The following is an 18195-nucleotide window of genomic DNA, read 5'->3' on the forward strand; positions in this document are numbered from 1 at the left end:
ACTTGGATATCTCAACTTCTGCGTGAAATAAATAAACTGTCTCTGTTTCCAAACAGATCCGACATCCCTTTCAACAAATCTTATTGATTTCTAGAGTGTTTTTCAAATGGATGTCTGCAATCAGCAATATATCAACTCTGTATTGTACCCGAAAATATTGTGTAGGTGTACTATATGTGTATTGATTAAGCTATGTATCTATATTGTTCGATTTGATCAGAGATTACAATGCACTTAAGGTACTGTATGTACCCTTATATCTCAACATACGTTAATTATTATATGAAGCGTGTTTTTCTCCTTATACTATTGACTCCACAATTCAATATTATGTACTCACCATGAACGATTTCTTTGTGCTTCGTGAGTAAATTGTCGGATTTAAATTAATTTCAATTTCTATCTTATTGTATTTTAGTTTCAAATTAGAACAAAATGTCCATTTGTATTATACCATTAACCAGTATTGTCAGCCAGCTTAACGTGTAAATGTGAACTCACCGGATAAAAGCACCATTTTTTTCACGTACTAATTAGGATATTAGCTTTTAATTTATGATAGAAACCACATATTCCCGCGGTCATCTTGCATGTTATAGCTGCCTCTGAAAATACAACTATATTATAAATATAAAGTTGAAGTTGAAGTATCTCGGGGTCTTAAGCAAGGAGACGGATTGGCCCCCATGCTGTTCAACTTAGCCCTCGAATCCGCTATCAGAAAGTCTCAAGTGAACAGGAGCGGCACTATATTAAGCAGACCGAGCCAATTGGTTGATTACGCAGACGACATCAACATGATGGGTAGATCCATACAGATTGTGAAGAAAGAATTTGACCACCTCCAAAGGGCCGCACTAGCGATTGGCTTAAGAGTAAATAAAAACAAAACCAAAGTCATGGTACAAATCCGACAAAATCAGAGTAGGCTAGGCCAAATTTCCAGTTTTGGAAACCATCAATTTGAGGTTGTCAACCGGTTCACATACCTGGGTTCCAATATTACAAAAGAGAACGAGGAACTGAAAGAAATAAAAGCCCGAATAACCGCTGCAAATAAATCGTACTTCTCAATGCTGCCCATATTCAAATCCAGAAATGTCCACAGAAAAACTAAGACGCGGCTCTATAAAACCGTCATACGCACAGTCGTTGCATACGGGTGCGAGTCATGGACGCTAAATGTGAAAGCAGCTGAAATGGTGGATTGCTTTGAGAGAAAGATCCTTAGGCGGATATACGGACCCATGAATGATGATGGGGAGTGGAGAATTAGGTACAACACGGAACTATACCGCTTATACCAAGATACAAAACTCTCCAACTTCATAAAACTCCAGAGTCTAAACTGGGCAGGCCATGTCCAGCGCATACCTGAGTCACGGATACCGAAGAAGATCCTCGAAAGAAACCCAGGGGGGAAAAGGCCAGTGGGAAAGCCACGCACACGATGGAATGATAGTGTTGCAAAGGATGCCAACCAGATGTGCCTACCAATCAAAGGTCGGGAACTGGAAAGGACGTGCGAAGGACCGTTCCGGCTGGAGGACAGCGGTGGAGGAGGCCAGGGCTCGACTTGAGCTGCAGCGCCATCGAAGAAGAAGAATAAATATAAAGGCTTCTAAAACACTTAATATAATAAAACATATTACACATTTTTGATATCACGGAATTCACACAGAGAATTTTTAAGTGCGTTAGATGATTTTATTAATATGATGATCGCGGAGAATTGAATAAGAATTGATACTTTTGTCATACACATTCACCGCAGATTCATTGTGAAGATAATATGATAAAATATTGCAATTCATATAAGAAAAACAAAATTTGACACATCAGTGTTAAATTTATTTATACGTATGCATTAACTTTTTATACATTTCTTTTATTATTTTTTCGGTAAATTTTGAAACTTGTAGAATTGTATATTGGGTAAAATCACATACATATTATATAATACCATTGTTGAGTTGTGAAAACCTCAAATAAAAATTTACAGGAGAGACAAAAAACTGAAATGCATTTACACAATCTCTTCCCAAATTAAACCAGCATTTGGTAGCTCCGCCGTACACGGCATGTGGATGGTATTGCGGGCTTTCAGGTTACTGAAATCTGATTGGCTTGGGAAAATGACAGACCAGGTTGTAATTGTATAGACTCTAGAGGCATCCGAAGCACTTGGCTATGTTAGATCCAGCATGGCTTCATTACTTTACATAGTGAAAGGTTACATGGTCCGCTTTTTTAGCTTATCGTTACTCTAAAAGTCATACACTTCACATCAAATATCAGCCACAATCATATTTTCTCAAAAAATCAGCTTGTTGCTATGAGCCTTCGGAAGATGCCATGATACCGTAAAACAGCACCATTATAAATAAAGCGTCGATCATGCGGTAAATGATTTAAATATAGTAAAACCTTAATTCACAGTCATTCCACATCGAGTTGAATATTACTCCAGATATTTACGTTCAGATAGTTAATTCTCGTGACGAATTTCTTTGGAATTTTCTTTTCTCTCACGAACCCCAGGGGGAATGGGACAACTGGACGCCGCACTGTCGTAGACACGTAAACAGAACGTAGACGATAAATTTTATTCAGTTTCTATCTAGTACTTAGCGTTTTTTGTATTGCAGATTTAGAATTACCATGTCTAAGGCTTTATATAAAAATAAAAAAACTCTTCTTACGTTGGAACTAAAACATATGCACGATTAAATCATTATTTACGTGTGCATATTTAAATTCTCGCCAACTATTTAATCATAATATAATAATTTAAATATAAATAATAATATTAAATATTATTTTTAAAAGTACGTATAAGTTTTCGAATTGCGGGGCGTGTAGTTGTCCAGGCGCCAAATCGTCCTAGACCCTACCCATCGCTTATCATGAGGATATCTTAATCAGGACAGATGGTATAATTAATGACGTCGGTATTCTTCACTTTGATTTCAGGCTAACGCGAAACTAATAAACTACGTGGTATGATTAATATTGTGAGAAAAACATCTTCTGAATAAAATAATTTTTTCCATCTCCATTTCCACCTTTGATCGATCAAATATCTCGAGTTATTAAAAACGTTCGAATGTTGTTCTTTTTTCAGAACTAGCAGTAAAGAGATGCAGCATATATGGATACTGGGAGGGGAAGGAGCCAAACGAGACCATGGGTCAGGTGGGGTGGACCAACTATACCACATGTTATTCTCCTGCGATACTGGAACTTCTAGCCAAACTATCCACCGGCGACAGTGCCACGGTAAGAGATAATATGCTATTACTACTGTACTCTATAGTCTATTGCTTGATAATGTATGTGCAATAACCATGTTTAATGAAATCGCTTCGGATATTGATATATTCCATTTACGTGAGAGTGAATTTAGGTGGACGTTGTTTTATAAGTTTTTAAGATAGGGTCTATCAAAGTTCACTCTGTGCGCTTCCATCTACTTTCATTTTTATTATTTTATTTTATTTCTTTTCTTATTGTATTTCATATTTTATTATTAACTCACATGTCTCTGTATTTTTATTTAAAAAATTGTTAACACAATGTCATGTCATGTCATGTCATGTGAACGCTTTGAATCTATAATTTGTTATGTTCATTATATGTAAAATAAATAAATTTGATTTGAAATTTGGCGTGTAAATTATATCAGTTCCTTCGGGTGTATTATCTTAGGAATTACCAAGTTGTGCAATGTGCATTCTTCGTATAAACTATCTATGTAACATTAACGGTTGAAAATATGAAGTCAAATACTTGGTTATAAACTATGTATAATAGTTAACGCCCACATGCGCCACGTAGGTCAAAATGGAGTTTTACGGAATTTTCAGAGCATAAGCCTGGACATTCCTTAAACGTTGTAGAAAATTTATTTATATAATTTTGAAGCCTTATTATATTTCATATTTATTTTAAACATTTGATGACTGCATAAAGTATTTTTATTACATAAATAGTATTCTTTTAAACCTCTCGATCTAATGTTTTAGAATATAGTCATATTTCAGTACATCCATGTGGAGTGGTGTTACGATTTTTTAGATTTATAAATTTTTAAACGCATTTATAAAACCATTAGTAAAATTGTTGTTAACATTATATAGTATTTAAAAAAATATATTTATAATCTCTGTGATTAATTAAAATACCAAATTTGACAAAAATTAGGTATTTTATTAATCAAAAAATGGGCACGATTAACACACTTGAAGATAAGATACTGATTATAAGCTATAACTTAATGTGTTTGACCATTCTAATGTGATAAAACCGTTACTGTTCTGGCAGAAGACACTAATTCGAAAAAATGACATATTGAGTTAGTTATACCAAAATGTTCCTTATTTCAAACTTTACCGTCTGGAAACCTTCTTAATAAATAAACAGTCTTTATTTTAAAGTCATCCTTTTTACGATTACTTAATAAACTCACATGATAGACCATTTCAAACATTTTAACAACTTCAAAGTCAAATTACTCAAAACTAGTATTCTCCAGTTAGTGTGTTCTGCCAGAACAGAGACGAAACATCCTACGAATAATGACTGTTTTATAATAATTATTGACCTAAGAATAAGGTAGTATTTTTTTTGTAATACGCCATTTCTTTTGCTGGATTGAAATGCCAAATTAAAATAATAAGGCTTTCAAATTATATAAATAGATTATCTACAATGTTTAAGGAATGTCAGGCTTATGCTCTGAAAATACCATAAAAGCTCCATGTTGACCTACCTGGCGCATGTGGGCCCTTAAATTCACAACACGATTACTAAGTGTAAATGTGTAACAGATCTGATGTTATGAGTTAAAATGTCAGCTATAATTACTATTCTTTTTGTTGTACGTTGATTTGTCAAAAGTTTTATTCATTGAGTATTTTCTTATTCAAATTCATTTATTCACATGACGTGTGAAGAGGATCGGAATTACGTGTGAATGAGTTCTATTCTAATGGATACAATTATGTGTTGTTACAACTTTAGACTTAGTTGACACTAGAGCAATTAAACCTAATCGAGTTTAGCAAATTTAATGGTATTGCGTTAATTTGTCTTAATTTATGACAACGAGGTCAATAATCGTTCGCCTTAGTAAATTATTTGAAAAATTCTCAACGTGATTCGAGCATTTGAAAATTGCTCAGAATTATGGTTATATCTACTAGAATTTTGCACATTTATACATTTCTCTGGCTCAAACGTTTTTAATATATTTTTTTAATATTTGTCAGAACCGGGGGGGCTAGTTTTCAAAATCAATAAACAATTTACCAAATGATATATTACCTATTTCGATGATTTTACTGAAGTTTTGATGACGGCGACTCGCTGTCATATCGCTTCTTCTCATCTAGAAGAGGATCCGCCGATCAGGCCTTCACTCCAATTCTGTTAAAGAACTTTACAATTCTGCAAAGCTCTTCCACCCTACCCACCACCAGGACACCTTTCTATTCGTCGAAATTGTCAAAGATATCCGCAATTTGCAGCTGTAATCTATATCGTCAAAACATCACATTCATCGCAGAGCTGCTAACTGTTTCTTCCCATGAGTATATCAAATCGTTTACCCATCGTGTGTCCTGTTCTTAGCCTCAGTATCAGCTTAAGCTCATTTCTGTTCAAAGAAGACTCTAAAAACCAAGGTACCGAACGTGGGGATGGTAGAATAGACTTACTTAATTTCCCCTTTTCTAGGTTGTCTTCCCCTGTGGTGAAAATATATCCACATGCTTTGGCACATTTTCTTCGTGGTCTCATTCCAGTTCAGATATTCTGGCACCCACTAATATGGCATCTCTAATTAAAGGATATATTTATATAACACGTTTTCTATGATCTCCGTTCATATATAGTATAATATATAGTATTGAAAGATTTCTTAACTGGTTAATAATTAAATCTTTTACACTACTTGGATCATCATCATCATCCATCATCAGGGGCGCGACAACCCGGTGTGTGTGTTGGCCTCCTCCAACAGCTCCCTCCACCTGTCCCTATTCAGTGTGGCCGCTTTCCAATTCGGTACCCCCAGTATACGGCAGTTACTGGCAGCTCCATCCAACCAGTATAAAATAAAACGTGATCCTGATTGATTACTTTTACATTCATTTAATATTATAATTACAGTAGCATTACAAACCAATAAATATATCACGTCTATGTGGGAAACTAAAAATCCCTTCCTTCGCTTCTCCGTTATTTCACAGAAATTTATTTATCTTTTCATAAAGTGGTATAACCACTTTAAATGTGTTGGCTTATGCACCACATTTAACAATTTATTATAATTATTATAAAAAGTAAAGAAGATAACATGAAATAACCAAATAATTTACGCCCCGACGCCTGTTTCCTACAAATCCGCTCATAATACCAATAATTTCACGGGCATATCCAAGTTAGGGGCGGCAGGTTATATGAAAGTATGGTGAAGCAGGCAAGTATGGTGAGGCAGGCTGGTAATCAATTTGCGGCAAAATTTCCCCGTTAACGTCATATTGTATGAGTACGATATAATGACCAAAGTGAATCCTCCGTGATGCCCTGCATTTTTTTTATCGCGTCGCTATTTCTCGTAAGTTGTCGGCTATTGTTGGCCTGCTTCATTCAGTTGTATGAGAAAGTCGATTCCTTGCCCCTCTTTTTATTTAATACCTATATGTATCCAAGCCTTCCCCCTGTTTTTCAATGTTACCTTACACTATAGTACTCGGACGTGTCAACCAGGATATAGAAGTAACACTCTAGTATTTTTCGGTACAAATCTTGCAATCGATTTTTAACTAACTTTCCGACTAGCTAGACATTTGAAACTTTTAGAATATATCAGAACACGATGCCAATACATTCTTTTAATACTTTTAGCCATCTTTAAGCAGAATTTCATTTTCAGTTAATTCTGTTTTGTATGGAAAGTTATTTCAGAAAAATCCGTAAAAAGTAAAAGACTATTATTGGTTGCTAAGGGTGTGGTCAGAGCAACTAAATTATTAATATATACATGCGTTACTATGGAAATCAAAATGAAATGTCGAAATGACATTTCAGTATTCTATACTTATATTTTTTTTTTGTTTTTTATTTACTTCATATCAAGTACAAGTTTGAGCATATTAAGCATAATAATTCAACAGACAATTTAAAAACGTTATATATAAAAAGTTCTTTTTATCTTGTAATTATTTTTATTAATTTTGGGAGGGATCCGAACAATCTGACCACCTCCTTGTATTGGCGCTTGAACTCTTGACAAGAAGAATCAACATATTGATTTTCTTAAACCAGTTTGTCAATAAAATATCCAATATCTTTTACGGCGAGGTTGGTCATAATAATTTTATTTGACAAACACAAATAATATTCCCTCGAACGATTGAAATTATTGCCCTCCGAATAATAACGAAATAGCTATTAAATGCTTAGACAGATGGCTTTTTCGCACAATCAATTGTTAGGTAGATATGCATACTAAAATGTATTGTTAGTTAATTAAAATAAAACCCAATATTATGTGGTACGTATTCCAAATCGTTTGATAATACTTAGGACCGGATTCGTCCGCTTCGATCGGATATTGTTGACTGATACAAAATATACAATATTGCAGTTAGAGAATATAGCGAAAAAATACGAAGCTTGCAATTTGAGATTTTTTTTTTTGATAATTTACAATTTCAACTGTATTATATATGTATAAGCTATTAAAATCTCTTTAAAACATTATTTTACAGCTAAAACCTGCCTACCTACCTCATTTATTATGTTGACATTTAAAAATATGTATTGGTTGTAGTATTGTGGAACTAGTAATTTATACAAATAATTTTAACTAAAGCCCCCAAAAAGGCTAGTTCATTGAGTGCAAATAATATGTGCGACTGTAGGAAAAGCTTCTTCACAATTCGACGCTTAATTCTATTATAGAATAATTATTGAGCAATATTGTCACGGATGTTTTCTGTTTCGAAATAATATTATGTTAATTTATCGCGACAATTTTATAAATATGTATATTTGATGCATTTTGTTTTATTATTATTTCACTTTTGTTGGATTCTGTCAATTTATTTGCACTTTAACACCACATAACTTATACACTCAATTTAATAGGCAATTCAGTATAAAGTAATGAAGATATAATATTAAATTCATCGTTAAAAATGTAAACGAGTGTGGTTTCTTAATACCGAAAATTCCGATATTTTGGATTTTTAAAACCGGTATTTCGGTATTGATAAAAACTGGAATACTGGTTTCTAAATACCGGTATTTCAATCTCTAATAGGATCCCCCCTTAAGTAAAATTCTAATAAATTTTCCTTCAATGCGCGGGGCTAATTACTTGGTAAATCTCATGGTATTTGATTTGGTCAAGGATCAGAGACGACGATAAAGCGCTCTCTCCAGTGACCAGTGACCAATATACGTTATTAATAATTATTAATGTTTATTGTTTTAGATACTGGATATTGCCGCTAAAACGAGACAACTAGAAATATGTGGCTTCAGTCTATCGCTAGCAACTCTGTTGCTGTCATTAGGAATTTTCTGTCATTTCAGGTAAAAAATTCACTTTATTTAAACTGTCGTTATGTGTTGTTCGTAATAATGAAAGTGCTGAGGATTGAACGGATATAATTGCACTAGTAACCAAGTTGAATAAACAGAATTCCTGTTTTTAACAATCTGTAAATACGGTCTTGTTTTAAAATAGTCCTTTATTACCTACTTTATATGTCTTTATGTTTTTTAAATACTTTTGTTTTTTTCTTTCGACCGTGTCCGATATTAATATGATCATATGGGCCTCCACAAAGTAGAGGTTTGTATTGACAGATTTTGTTTTTTTACGAGAAATGGATGTCAGCCACTTGCTCAACCTATTAGGTCCATACCCTGACAGACACAAATTGAAAAACAATATGTGCACTTGCCAGAGCCAGGATTCTAACCTGGGACCCACGGCGTTATAGTCCAACGCTTAAGCCGCGCGGCCACCGTGGGCGTTTAAAGTCTGGCTAAAAATTGATATTGTTACAATGAAAATAATACCAAAATTGTATACACCATATTTCCATAAAATACAATCTCGTGTTTTTTTATAGTTTATTTTTTTAAATATTTTCAGTGACGTGTTTGAATCAGGGCCTCGAACATTCCGGTTCAAGTAAAAATATATGTATCGGTATGGTTCCGGTTTTCGGTTCAGCTCCGAGTGATTAATTTGTAAATGTGTTTGTACATGGTTCACATCTCACACTCGGAAACCAATCTTTATTCTACATCGCCATATTTAAAAAAAAATATATATTAATAATTATGAGAATTATGCCGAGATGTGTCACGACATCTGAACGACAACGCGTTCGAACCATATTTTTAAAAAACCGATATTTTTTCGGTTCGGTTCCGGTTTTCGTTTCGACAAAAATAACTGTTTTTCCGGTTTTCAGTTCACTTCTGGTTCAAAGCCCTGATTTGAATATCTTTTCATGCATATATAGTTAACATATGTATTTTTAATTATATGTCAATTTGTATTCGTTTAAACCTCAAATTCTTCATTCATAGCACTTAACATTATATATAATTAGTACGATAATCACCAAATTTCCTATTTTCAAACTGGAGAAAGCATATTACACTTCCCTACCATATTATATACATGAAGGAAATTTACATTTTAAGGCAAATCATTGTAAAGAAAAACAACAATCGTCAACTGTATTTAATTTTTTTAATTTGTTAACTGTCAATTCATGGTGGAACTGCATTGTATTGTTGTTTGATTTAATAAAACGCAAAAAAAATTGTAGTACTTATTCCACTTTAATAAATAAATTTGGACCGGTTTCGTCCGCCTCAGAGGGACATTATTTTTTCAACAACTGTATTTTACGTTGATTGTTTTTTATCATAACATCCCCGGAGAAAGCGTATGGCCAATGCGTTTACCAATAATTATTAACTATTTTATTTATAAAATTAATTTTATCGACTGACGTTGTCAAATTAATTTTCAAGTCGTGTACTATGCTAATTTAAATATAATAATAATACACAACAAATATTAAGACTTGTATTTTATCTTCTCCTTCTTTGTCCGCACGTAGGAGTTTGCGCAACAACCGTACGCGTATCCACAAGAACCTGTTCGTGGCTATGGTGGTGCAGGTGATGATACGCCTAACCCTCTACATCGACCAGGCAATCCTCAGGAATTCAGCTAACGGTGACTCCAAGGACGACCACGCCAAGGGTATAGAGAACACGGTAAGTGCTCTGCCATTTTTTTCTTTCCTTAAGTATACTATATCCCAGTGGCGAAGGGTGGAGGTAGGTTTTTAAGATTCCAGATAAATAGTGCACACTAAACTTTGTAATTATGTTTTCATTGCAGTAAGAATACATTTGCAGATGGTACTGGTTATTTTTTTTAAATTCAATTAAACCCTGCCTAAACCAAACCATATTAGTTCAGGTATGGTATGGGTGATCCAACAAGAAGACACAGTTTTTCAGTCATATTTATTTGTTTCGTTTGAATTAAGAATACATATTATGCCTACCCAAACCACAATCGATAAAAAATATTCTTCTATCTATAAAATATCTAAAATTAAGTATGTTTTAATGCCATACATTTAAATATTTTATAGATAATCGAAGATTTTTTAACTATTGTTTACTATGGCTTGGATTAGGCAGGGTTTGATTGAATTTTAAAAACTAACAAACACTATCTACGCGTCATGTTAATCTTAGTTCAATGAAAACAAATACGTTTGACTGGAAAAGTTAAGTATGCACTATTTATGTCGGAACTTGACAGACTACCTCCACCCTTCGCTACTGCATGTCCCTACATATTATATTATCTAACACAAACATACGAAAAATGACAAAGATTAACTTATTGATAAGCAAACAAGTACAATATGCTGAAAATTTAACTTTGAGTACATTACCGAAAGAAATAATATAATTTGTATCATTAAACAAATCTCATGTTGTGAACGTCTTGAATTTGTTGTGTCTACAATGTTTTTTTCTTAAATAAATAAATAAATTATAATGTGGAAAACTGATAACTCGCAATACTCACAGCACCGCATTAGCGACAACGGGTGCTTGTTAGTATTGTCGCCAGGGTATACAAAAATAATGGTTGGTAGGATACCTTCTAGATGAGACTGTAACAAGATTTAATTCTTGAGTATGGATAAATATGGAATACACTTAAACGCGTCTTAAAGAATAATATGTTATATTCAATAGTTACATCTGTATCGTAGTGTGCACTAAAGCTTTCATGTAATCGAAACGCGCATTCAATATTAGTAATACTTGAGAACACTCAGGCACGCTCTGTGATTCTTGTGTTACCTGCCTGATCATCATTAAATAGTCAAACGAAATTTTATTCAAAGCCTCGGTCAATGATGTATAATTTTCAAATGTCATCATCATCATCGTCATCAGCTTGAATCTATCCACTGCTGAATGAAGGCCTCTTCAAGCTGCTTCCACTTCTCTCGGTCCTGTGCGTTGCGTTGCCATGTACTTCCGCAGAACTTTATCATTTCATCGATTCAGCGGCCTCTAGGTCTACCTTGCGGACGTTTTGTACCTCTTGGATACCACTGGATAACTAAATTCGTCCAACGATTGTCCCTTCTTCTAGCAATGTATCCAGCCCATCTCCATTTGACGCTTTTAATGAACTCTATCACATCGCAAACCCTTGTCTGCTTCCTTATCCACTCATTCCTCTTTTTGTCCTTTCGCGTTATGCCCAGCATGCACCTCTCCATACCACGTTGTGCTACTCTAAGTTTCTGGATCTCTCTTTTACTTACGGTCCATGTTTCACACGCATATGTGATTACGGGAAGCACACACTGGTTGAACACTTTGCGCTTTAGGCACAGTTGAAGGTCACTTTTGAAGACATTATTCAGACGGCCAAAAGCACTCCAGCCTAGCTGAACTCTGCAAACAATTTCATCAAATATACATTCATCTATAGACGCTTGTTATCCCAGATAGATGTAGTTTTTCACCTGTTCGAGCTTAGTGCCATTGATGAGGATCTCTTTTTGGCCCGCAAAGCAGTTGAACATGACTTTCGTCTGTGTTACATTTATTTTCAAGCCTACTTTGTTGCTTACTTCAGCGAGTTCCTGCATTCTGCTTTGGAGGTCTTCTGGGTCTTGCGAGAAAATTACTATGCTATCGGGAAAGCGCAGATGACTCAGGTATTCATAGTATCGTAATACCTATACATTATTTGGTACATATGTTACGCCGAATGTTTGAAATTGACTATTACATGAAATGGGCAAAATTTTGCCTAAATCATGAAAAATGCAAGCCCGTTGCCTTATTCATGAATTTGGCAAAATATCTGCCGAGTGCGTGAATTCGGCGGTAACTTTTCTGCCTAGTTCATGCATTGGGCAAATTAGATAGCAGCGCTACGGTGGTGTTTTTGCAACTAAACTAAATGTGTCAAATGCTCATGCATTGGTCAAAATAGATGGTCGCGCTCCGGTGGTGTTTTTTGCATCTAATCAAACTAACCAATCTGTCAAATGTCATTGATTATATAAAAATATACCAATCAATAACTACAATGACTTCATATCCATTTACTATGCCCAAAAAAAATCTAGAACTATATAATATGATAACGGAAGAATTTCAATAAAATGTATTTTCGCGATTTGATTCGTGCTTAGGTCTCAATCGTGCAATGGTCGATTGTTTGTTTGTGATAGTATAATTTGATAGTTTGTTGACAGTTGTTAGCTAACCTCAAAATGGACATTCAGTTGAATTCATAATTACAAAACCTAACCTAACTTAATAATAATAATATTATATCATGTCCAATTATAACTAATAAAACCATACGTATTAAATTTACTTTTATTACTGCCATGTTGACAGTTTAAGAATTCCATACAATGGCGAGTTCACGCACTCGGCAGATAATTTACCTAATTCATGAATAAGGCAATGGGCTTGACTATTACATGAATTAGGCAAAATTTTGCCCATTTCATGTAATAGTCAATTTTGCACATTCGGCGTAACACATACAGTAAATTAGTATAACTTATTTTAATAGTGCTGTAACACTTTCACATGTTATTAGGTTTCAAACTTTTAATACTAGCTTCATTATAGCATCTCACTTCCAGAGAATAATATACATAGTTGCAACAATCAATAAATAATACTATTCTCTGCCGTATTGCAAAATATAACACCATTTAATATTTACGGTGTAAGAGTTAGTAGTACAAACATCGCGTCTCAGCTCAATGCACAATGTTATATAATAATAATATCTTCTATGGAGTTTTTATAAAGTATTCAGACAGTCTGAAATTAGTTTCCAGAGCTGAATGCTGCACTTCCGCCTTGGGCTCCCACTTATTAAGTAAGTAACGGTCGCGGTAACAGGGCGCATGCATATAAAGTTTATGAAAATGTCTCTGAAAGTTTCATGTGGGATGGTCGAAATCAAAGAAAAAATAACGTCATTTTTAATTAAAACATATTAATATTATTTAACATATTTCGAATGTGATTTTTGTGTTAATATTTGCAGCTTTATCAATTAATTGAACAACCTCAGAAACATACCGATTGCTAATGCCAGGTAATTCCGTTTGGGCAAATTGCTCAGAAAGGAGAAAAAACTTAATACTTACTTAACTTACTATTGAGCGGTATTTAACTATTCCAAGAATACACTTGGATTTTTTTTACAAATAAGCTGCACTATGAATTAATATACTATTTAAGCTTCCTTTTGATATATAAAGAAAATAATTACAAGATAAAAAATAACTTTTTATATACCACGTTTTTAAATTTTCTGTTGAATCATATAAACTTGACAATTCTATGTATTAATAAATACTTTTTTTTTGTACTTGATAGAAATACTGGATAAATATAGAATGCTGAAATGTCATATTGATTTCCATAGTAACGCACGTACATATTAATAATTTAGTTACTAGGATCCCCTTAGCACCCAACAATAATAACTTTCCATACAAACAGAATTAACTGAAAATGAATTCAATGCTGCTTAAAGATGGCTAAAAGTATTAAAAGAATGCATTATCGTCGTGTTCTGATATATTCTAAAAGTTTCAAATGTCTAGCTAGTCGGGAAGTTAGTTAAAAATCTTCAATCGTCCAATACAAATCTTGGACAAACAAGAAAAAAAATGTACTGGACACACAAGAAAAAATCTGTACCGAACAAACAAGAACACGAGCTAATAAAAACGTGGTAAAAATGCGATGGAAGCCCAATTTCAAATAGCTCTTTTCAAGTAGTTACCTTTCCACTAAATAATCGCCCAAGCAAAGGATCACGTTCATTTAATATAGCACACTCGAATATTAAATGTATATTTATCTTTAAAAGTAATCTCCTTTTAATGAGAGATTAAGATATAGACACGGCTAGTGAATCCAATCCCGAGCCAAAATCATGATCCCGGGATTTCGGGATTGGGTTTTTTTTCAATAGTTAATATAAAAAATTTATATACACAAATAACGTTGATAAAATCGGTCAAAAATAAATCTAATGTAATTTATACTGTTTAAGACATTTATTATTAATATTGTGTAAGTTTAATCTATGTGTACTTGCCAGATCCAGGATTCGACCTGTGACCCACGGTGTTATAGTCCAAGTGGCTGACATTCCATTTATCGTAAAAAACAAAATCTGTCAATACAAACCTCTTCTCTATGGATGCCCATATGATCCTATTAGGATCGAACATGGTCGAAAGAAGAAAAGAAGTTCAATCTTGGAAATACGTAGGTTTAATGGAGTAAATAATATTGGTATATAAATAATAATGTAAAAGTAAGTAAGATAATATAATAAGATTGCTTCTAATGTATTTATATGTTATTAAAAGTATATTTTCGTTTTTATTTTATTTTCCATAAAAATTGATTAAAAAAATCAATCCCGAAAGTTTCGGGATTATGTTTACCAATCCTGGGATTCATAGGTATCGAAAATAGTTCGGGATCCCGGGATTGGAATCATTAGTCACGGCATTTTCAAATGATATTGTGATATTCAAAAAATCACACAATATTGTTATAACTCTCGTCAAAATACGAATTAAATTATTGTAACAAGAGAATTCCGGGATGCGACAACTGTCAAATTTTTCATAAGCTGATAATTGATTATGTTTTCGTTGATATTTAAGAAAAATGCAACATACCTGCATATATTATATGCATGTAATATATAGTAAATATCGTAGTTAGGCATGTGTGTACCGTTCTATCAAATATAACCCACCAGCAAACCCATTGATGTACATACATCAATGGGGGGGTTGGACTAATAATACCTGAAAACAATATACATTGAAGTTAAGCGCCTTCCACCGAAACCCGCTCCGCACCACACACGGTCTTAATCGAGCGTATCGCGGGATCCTACAATTGGTGATGTGAAGCATGTGAAACAATTGGACTGGGAGAAGATGCCCAAGGCTTAGGTTGCTACGCTCAAAGTGAGCTCTGACTAAGTTTAATGAGTTTATTTTAATGCAAAGTGCCAGGAAGAGAAAAGCACATGGAAATTACGAAAAGAAAATAAAGTTATGTTGTGTATACAGCAAAGAAAACGAAGCTAATCATACAGACAGCAAAAATTATGTGAAGAGATCTTCACGCCCGCAGTAAGACGCCAAAATGGCGTTATATAATAATATAAATATATAATATAAAATTATTGTACGACAACAGGACGGTGGCCATAACGTCAAAAGAATGCAGTGAATGATGAACCGCCGAATATTTTTTTGATTAATAAATTTAACTTACTGTTAAGCCAACTAATATTTAAACGTTCCCAGATCCTTAAATAACGGGTTACATGTTTGGTTACATGGTTGTACGCAACGCTCGAAATGGAAAAATTTACGAACCGGAGCGCTCGACAGTTTTCTGAAGATTTTTACATAGTAAAGTTATCAAAGTTTATGTGTTTTTTTTTTCATAAAAATAAGTGTGTTAAATTTTCTATTGTATGGCCTATCCAGCTCAGGCGGTCAAATTATTTATTCCACGAGACGGAGCGATAATTTTACCGATTTCACGAACAGGAACGGCGCTCCGGTGCGTTCCGGTCCATTTCGAGCCCTAGTTGTACGTATGCAGTTCATCGTGGGACACTTATTCGTGCGCTCCAGTACGTGAAACATGAGTTCGTATAACATTTTATCAAAGAGTTCTTCGTTGAACATTTCACTATGGAATACATTTTTACTTATCTTACAAAATGCGGCGATAGTTTGCAAATAGTACTGTTCCAATTAGATTAACCCTAACCTAATCGAACCTAGTAAAGACATCTAAATGTTACACGAACGCATGCTTCACGTACTGCGGCGCACGAATAAGTGTCCTGCGGTGAACTGTTTACGTACACATTTCAGGATACGTAAATAACGCGTATGATATTTATAAATAAATCAATAATTAGTGTATTTTTTGCTTTCCCAAAAACCTACTATTAAAATAACAGAATAATAAAACAATAAACTAATAGTTGCTATTGAAAAAAACTCAAAAATTTCGAGATGCGGAAGAGATTGTATAGTTGAAAGGTTTTAGTGTGACCAATCATTTTGAGATGTCGGATTAAAATTAGATTATAGATAATTAATATTTACGTCCATACACACACATATACTTTGACATTATTACATGAAGGGTGCGCGCTGTTTGCTTTATCTGTTCGGAGGTATGTGACCAAAAAAAAATGATAACCACTGTTATAGGACACACGCCATTTTTAAGAACATTTATAGGACTCACTATATTTTTTACCATGTTTTTATTAGCTCGTATTCTTGTTTCTCCCGTACAATTTTTTCTTGTTTGTCCGAGATTTGTATTGGACGATTGAAGATTTTTAAGTAACTTCCCGACTAGTTAGACATTTGAAACTTCTAGAATATATCATAACACGATGACAATGCATTATTTTATATAGCCATCTTTAAGCAGAATTGAATTCATTTTCAGTTAATTATGTTTTGTATGGAAAGTTATTTCGGAAAAAAATCGTAAAAAGTAAAACACTATTATTGATTGCTAAGGGTGTCCTAGCAACTAAATTATTAATAATATATACGTGCGTTACTATGGAAATCAAAATGAAATGTCGAAATGACATTTCAGTATTTTATATTATTTTTTTTGTTTTTTATTTATTTCATATCAAGTACAAGTTTGAGCATATTGCGCATAATAATTCAACAGAAAATTTAAAAACGTTGTATATAAAAATATGAAATGTAAAAATGACATTTCAGTAATCTAAAATATTTATTCAGTATTTCTATCAAGTACAAAAAAAAGTATTTATTAATACATAGAATTGTCAAGTTTATACGATTCAACAGAACGTGGTATATAAAAAGTTCTTTTTATCTTGTAATTATTTAATGTTTAACATAAACAATAGATAAAACATGTATCTAAAAATATGTAGTTTCCTTCTTGCAGTACTCTGCAATAATCCTCGCAACATATTCACGTGTTCGAGTGTGTTTGTTGGTGACGAGGAAACATTGCAGGCTTATGCAACACTCACTTTTTAATGTTCAAAGTTCCGTTTCTTGTTACGACATTCAGAGACTTTTCAAAGCACTTACCCTTTAAAAACTATACTCTACTGTATATTTTGCGAAACGGGATTTATCAAATACACTGCAAAAATATATATACCTAAGTATTAATAATATTTTCATTTAGAATGTTGAATAATAATTCGAGTTTGCGGCCAATTAAAATAAATATTTTACGCCAGTGGATTTTTCTTTGTATACATTTCTGAAAAATGCTGCAATCAAAGAATAAAAATAATCCTGTCATTAAAATATAATATTTTTATTTTGTTTTGTATTTGTAGTCAATTTTCTGTGAAGCTTGTTACGGAAGCTTACTTACGTAGGGCTGGTAGTAGGGATTGCAATACCGGTATTCCAGTATTTATCAATACCGAAATACCGGTTTTAAAAATACAAAATACCGGAATTTTTGGTATTAAGAAAGCACACTCGTTTACGTTTTTGAAAA

General features: G+C 33.4%; 1 protein-coding gene across 1 annotated transcript in view; it reads left to right on the plus strand.

The window, feature by feature from the left end:
• The window catches only part of LOC147079397 (PDF receptor-like), a 126021-nt gene that overhangs the window by 26646 nt on the left and 81180 nt on the right, over positions 1-18195 (plus strand). Inside the window, exons 3-5 of the mRNA XM_085960406.1 lie at positions 3125-3286; positions 8508-8604; positions 10158-10317. Of these exons, the coding sequence (XP_085816532.1) occupies positions 3125-3286; positions 8508-8604; positions 10158-10317 (419 nt within the window). The remainder of the gene's footprint in view (positions 1-3124; positions 3287-8507; positions 8605-10157; positions 10318-18195) is intronic.

Source organism: Rhyacophila brunnea, unplaced genomic scaffold, assembly GCF_057557595.1.
Source record: "Rhyacophila brunnea isolate RB1 unplaced genomic scaffold, BYU_Rbru_1.0 scaffold_1, whole genome shotgun sequence".
Lineage (NCBI taxonomy): Eukaryota > Metazoa > Arthropoda > Insecta > Trichoptera > Rhyacophilidae > Rhyacophila > Rhyacophila brunnea.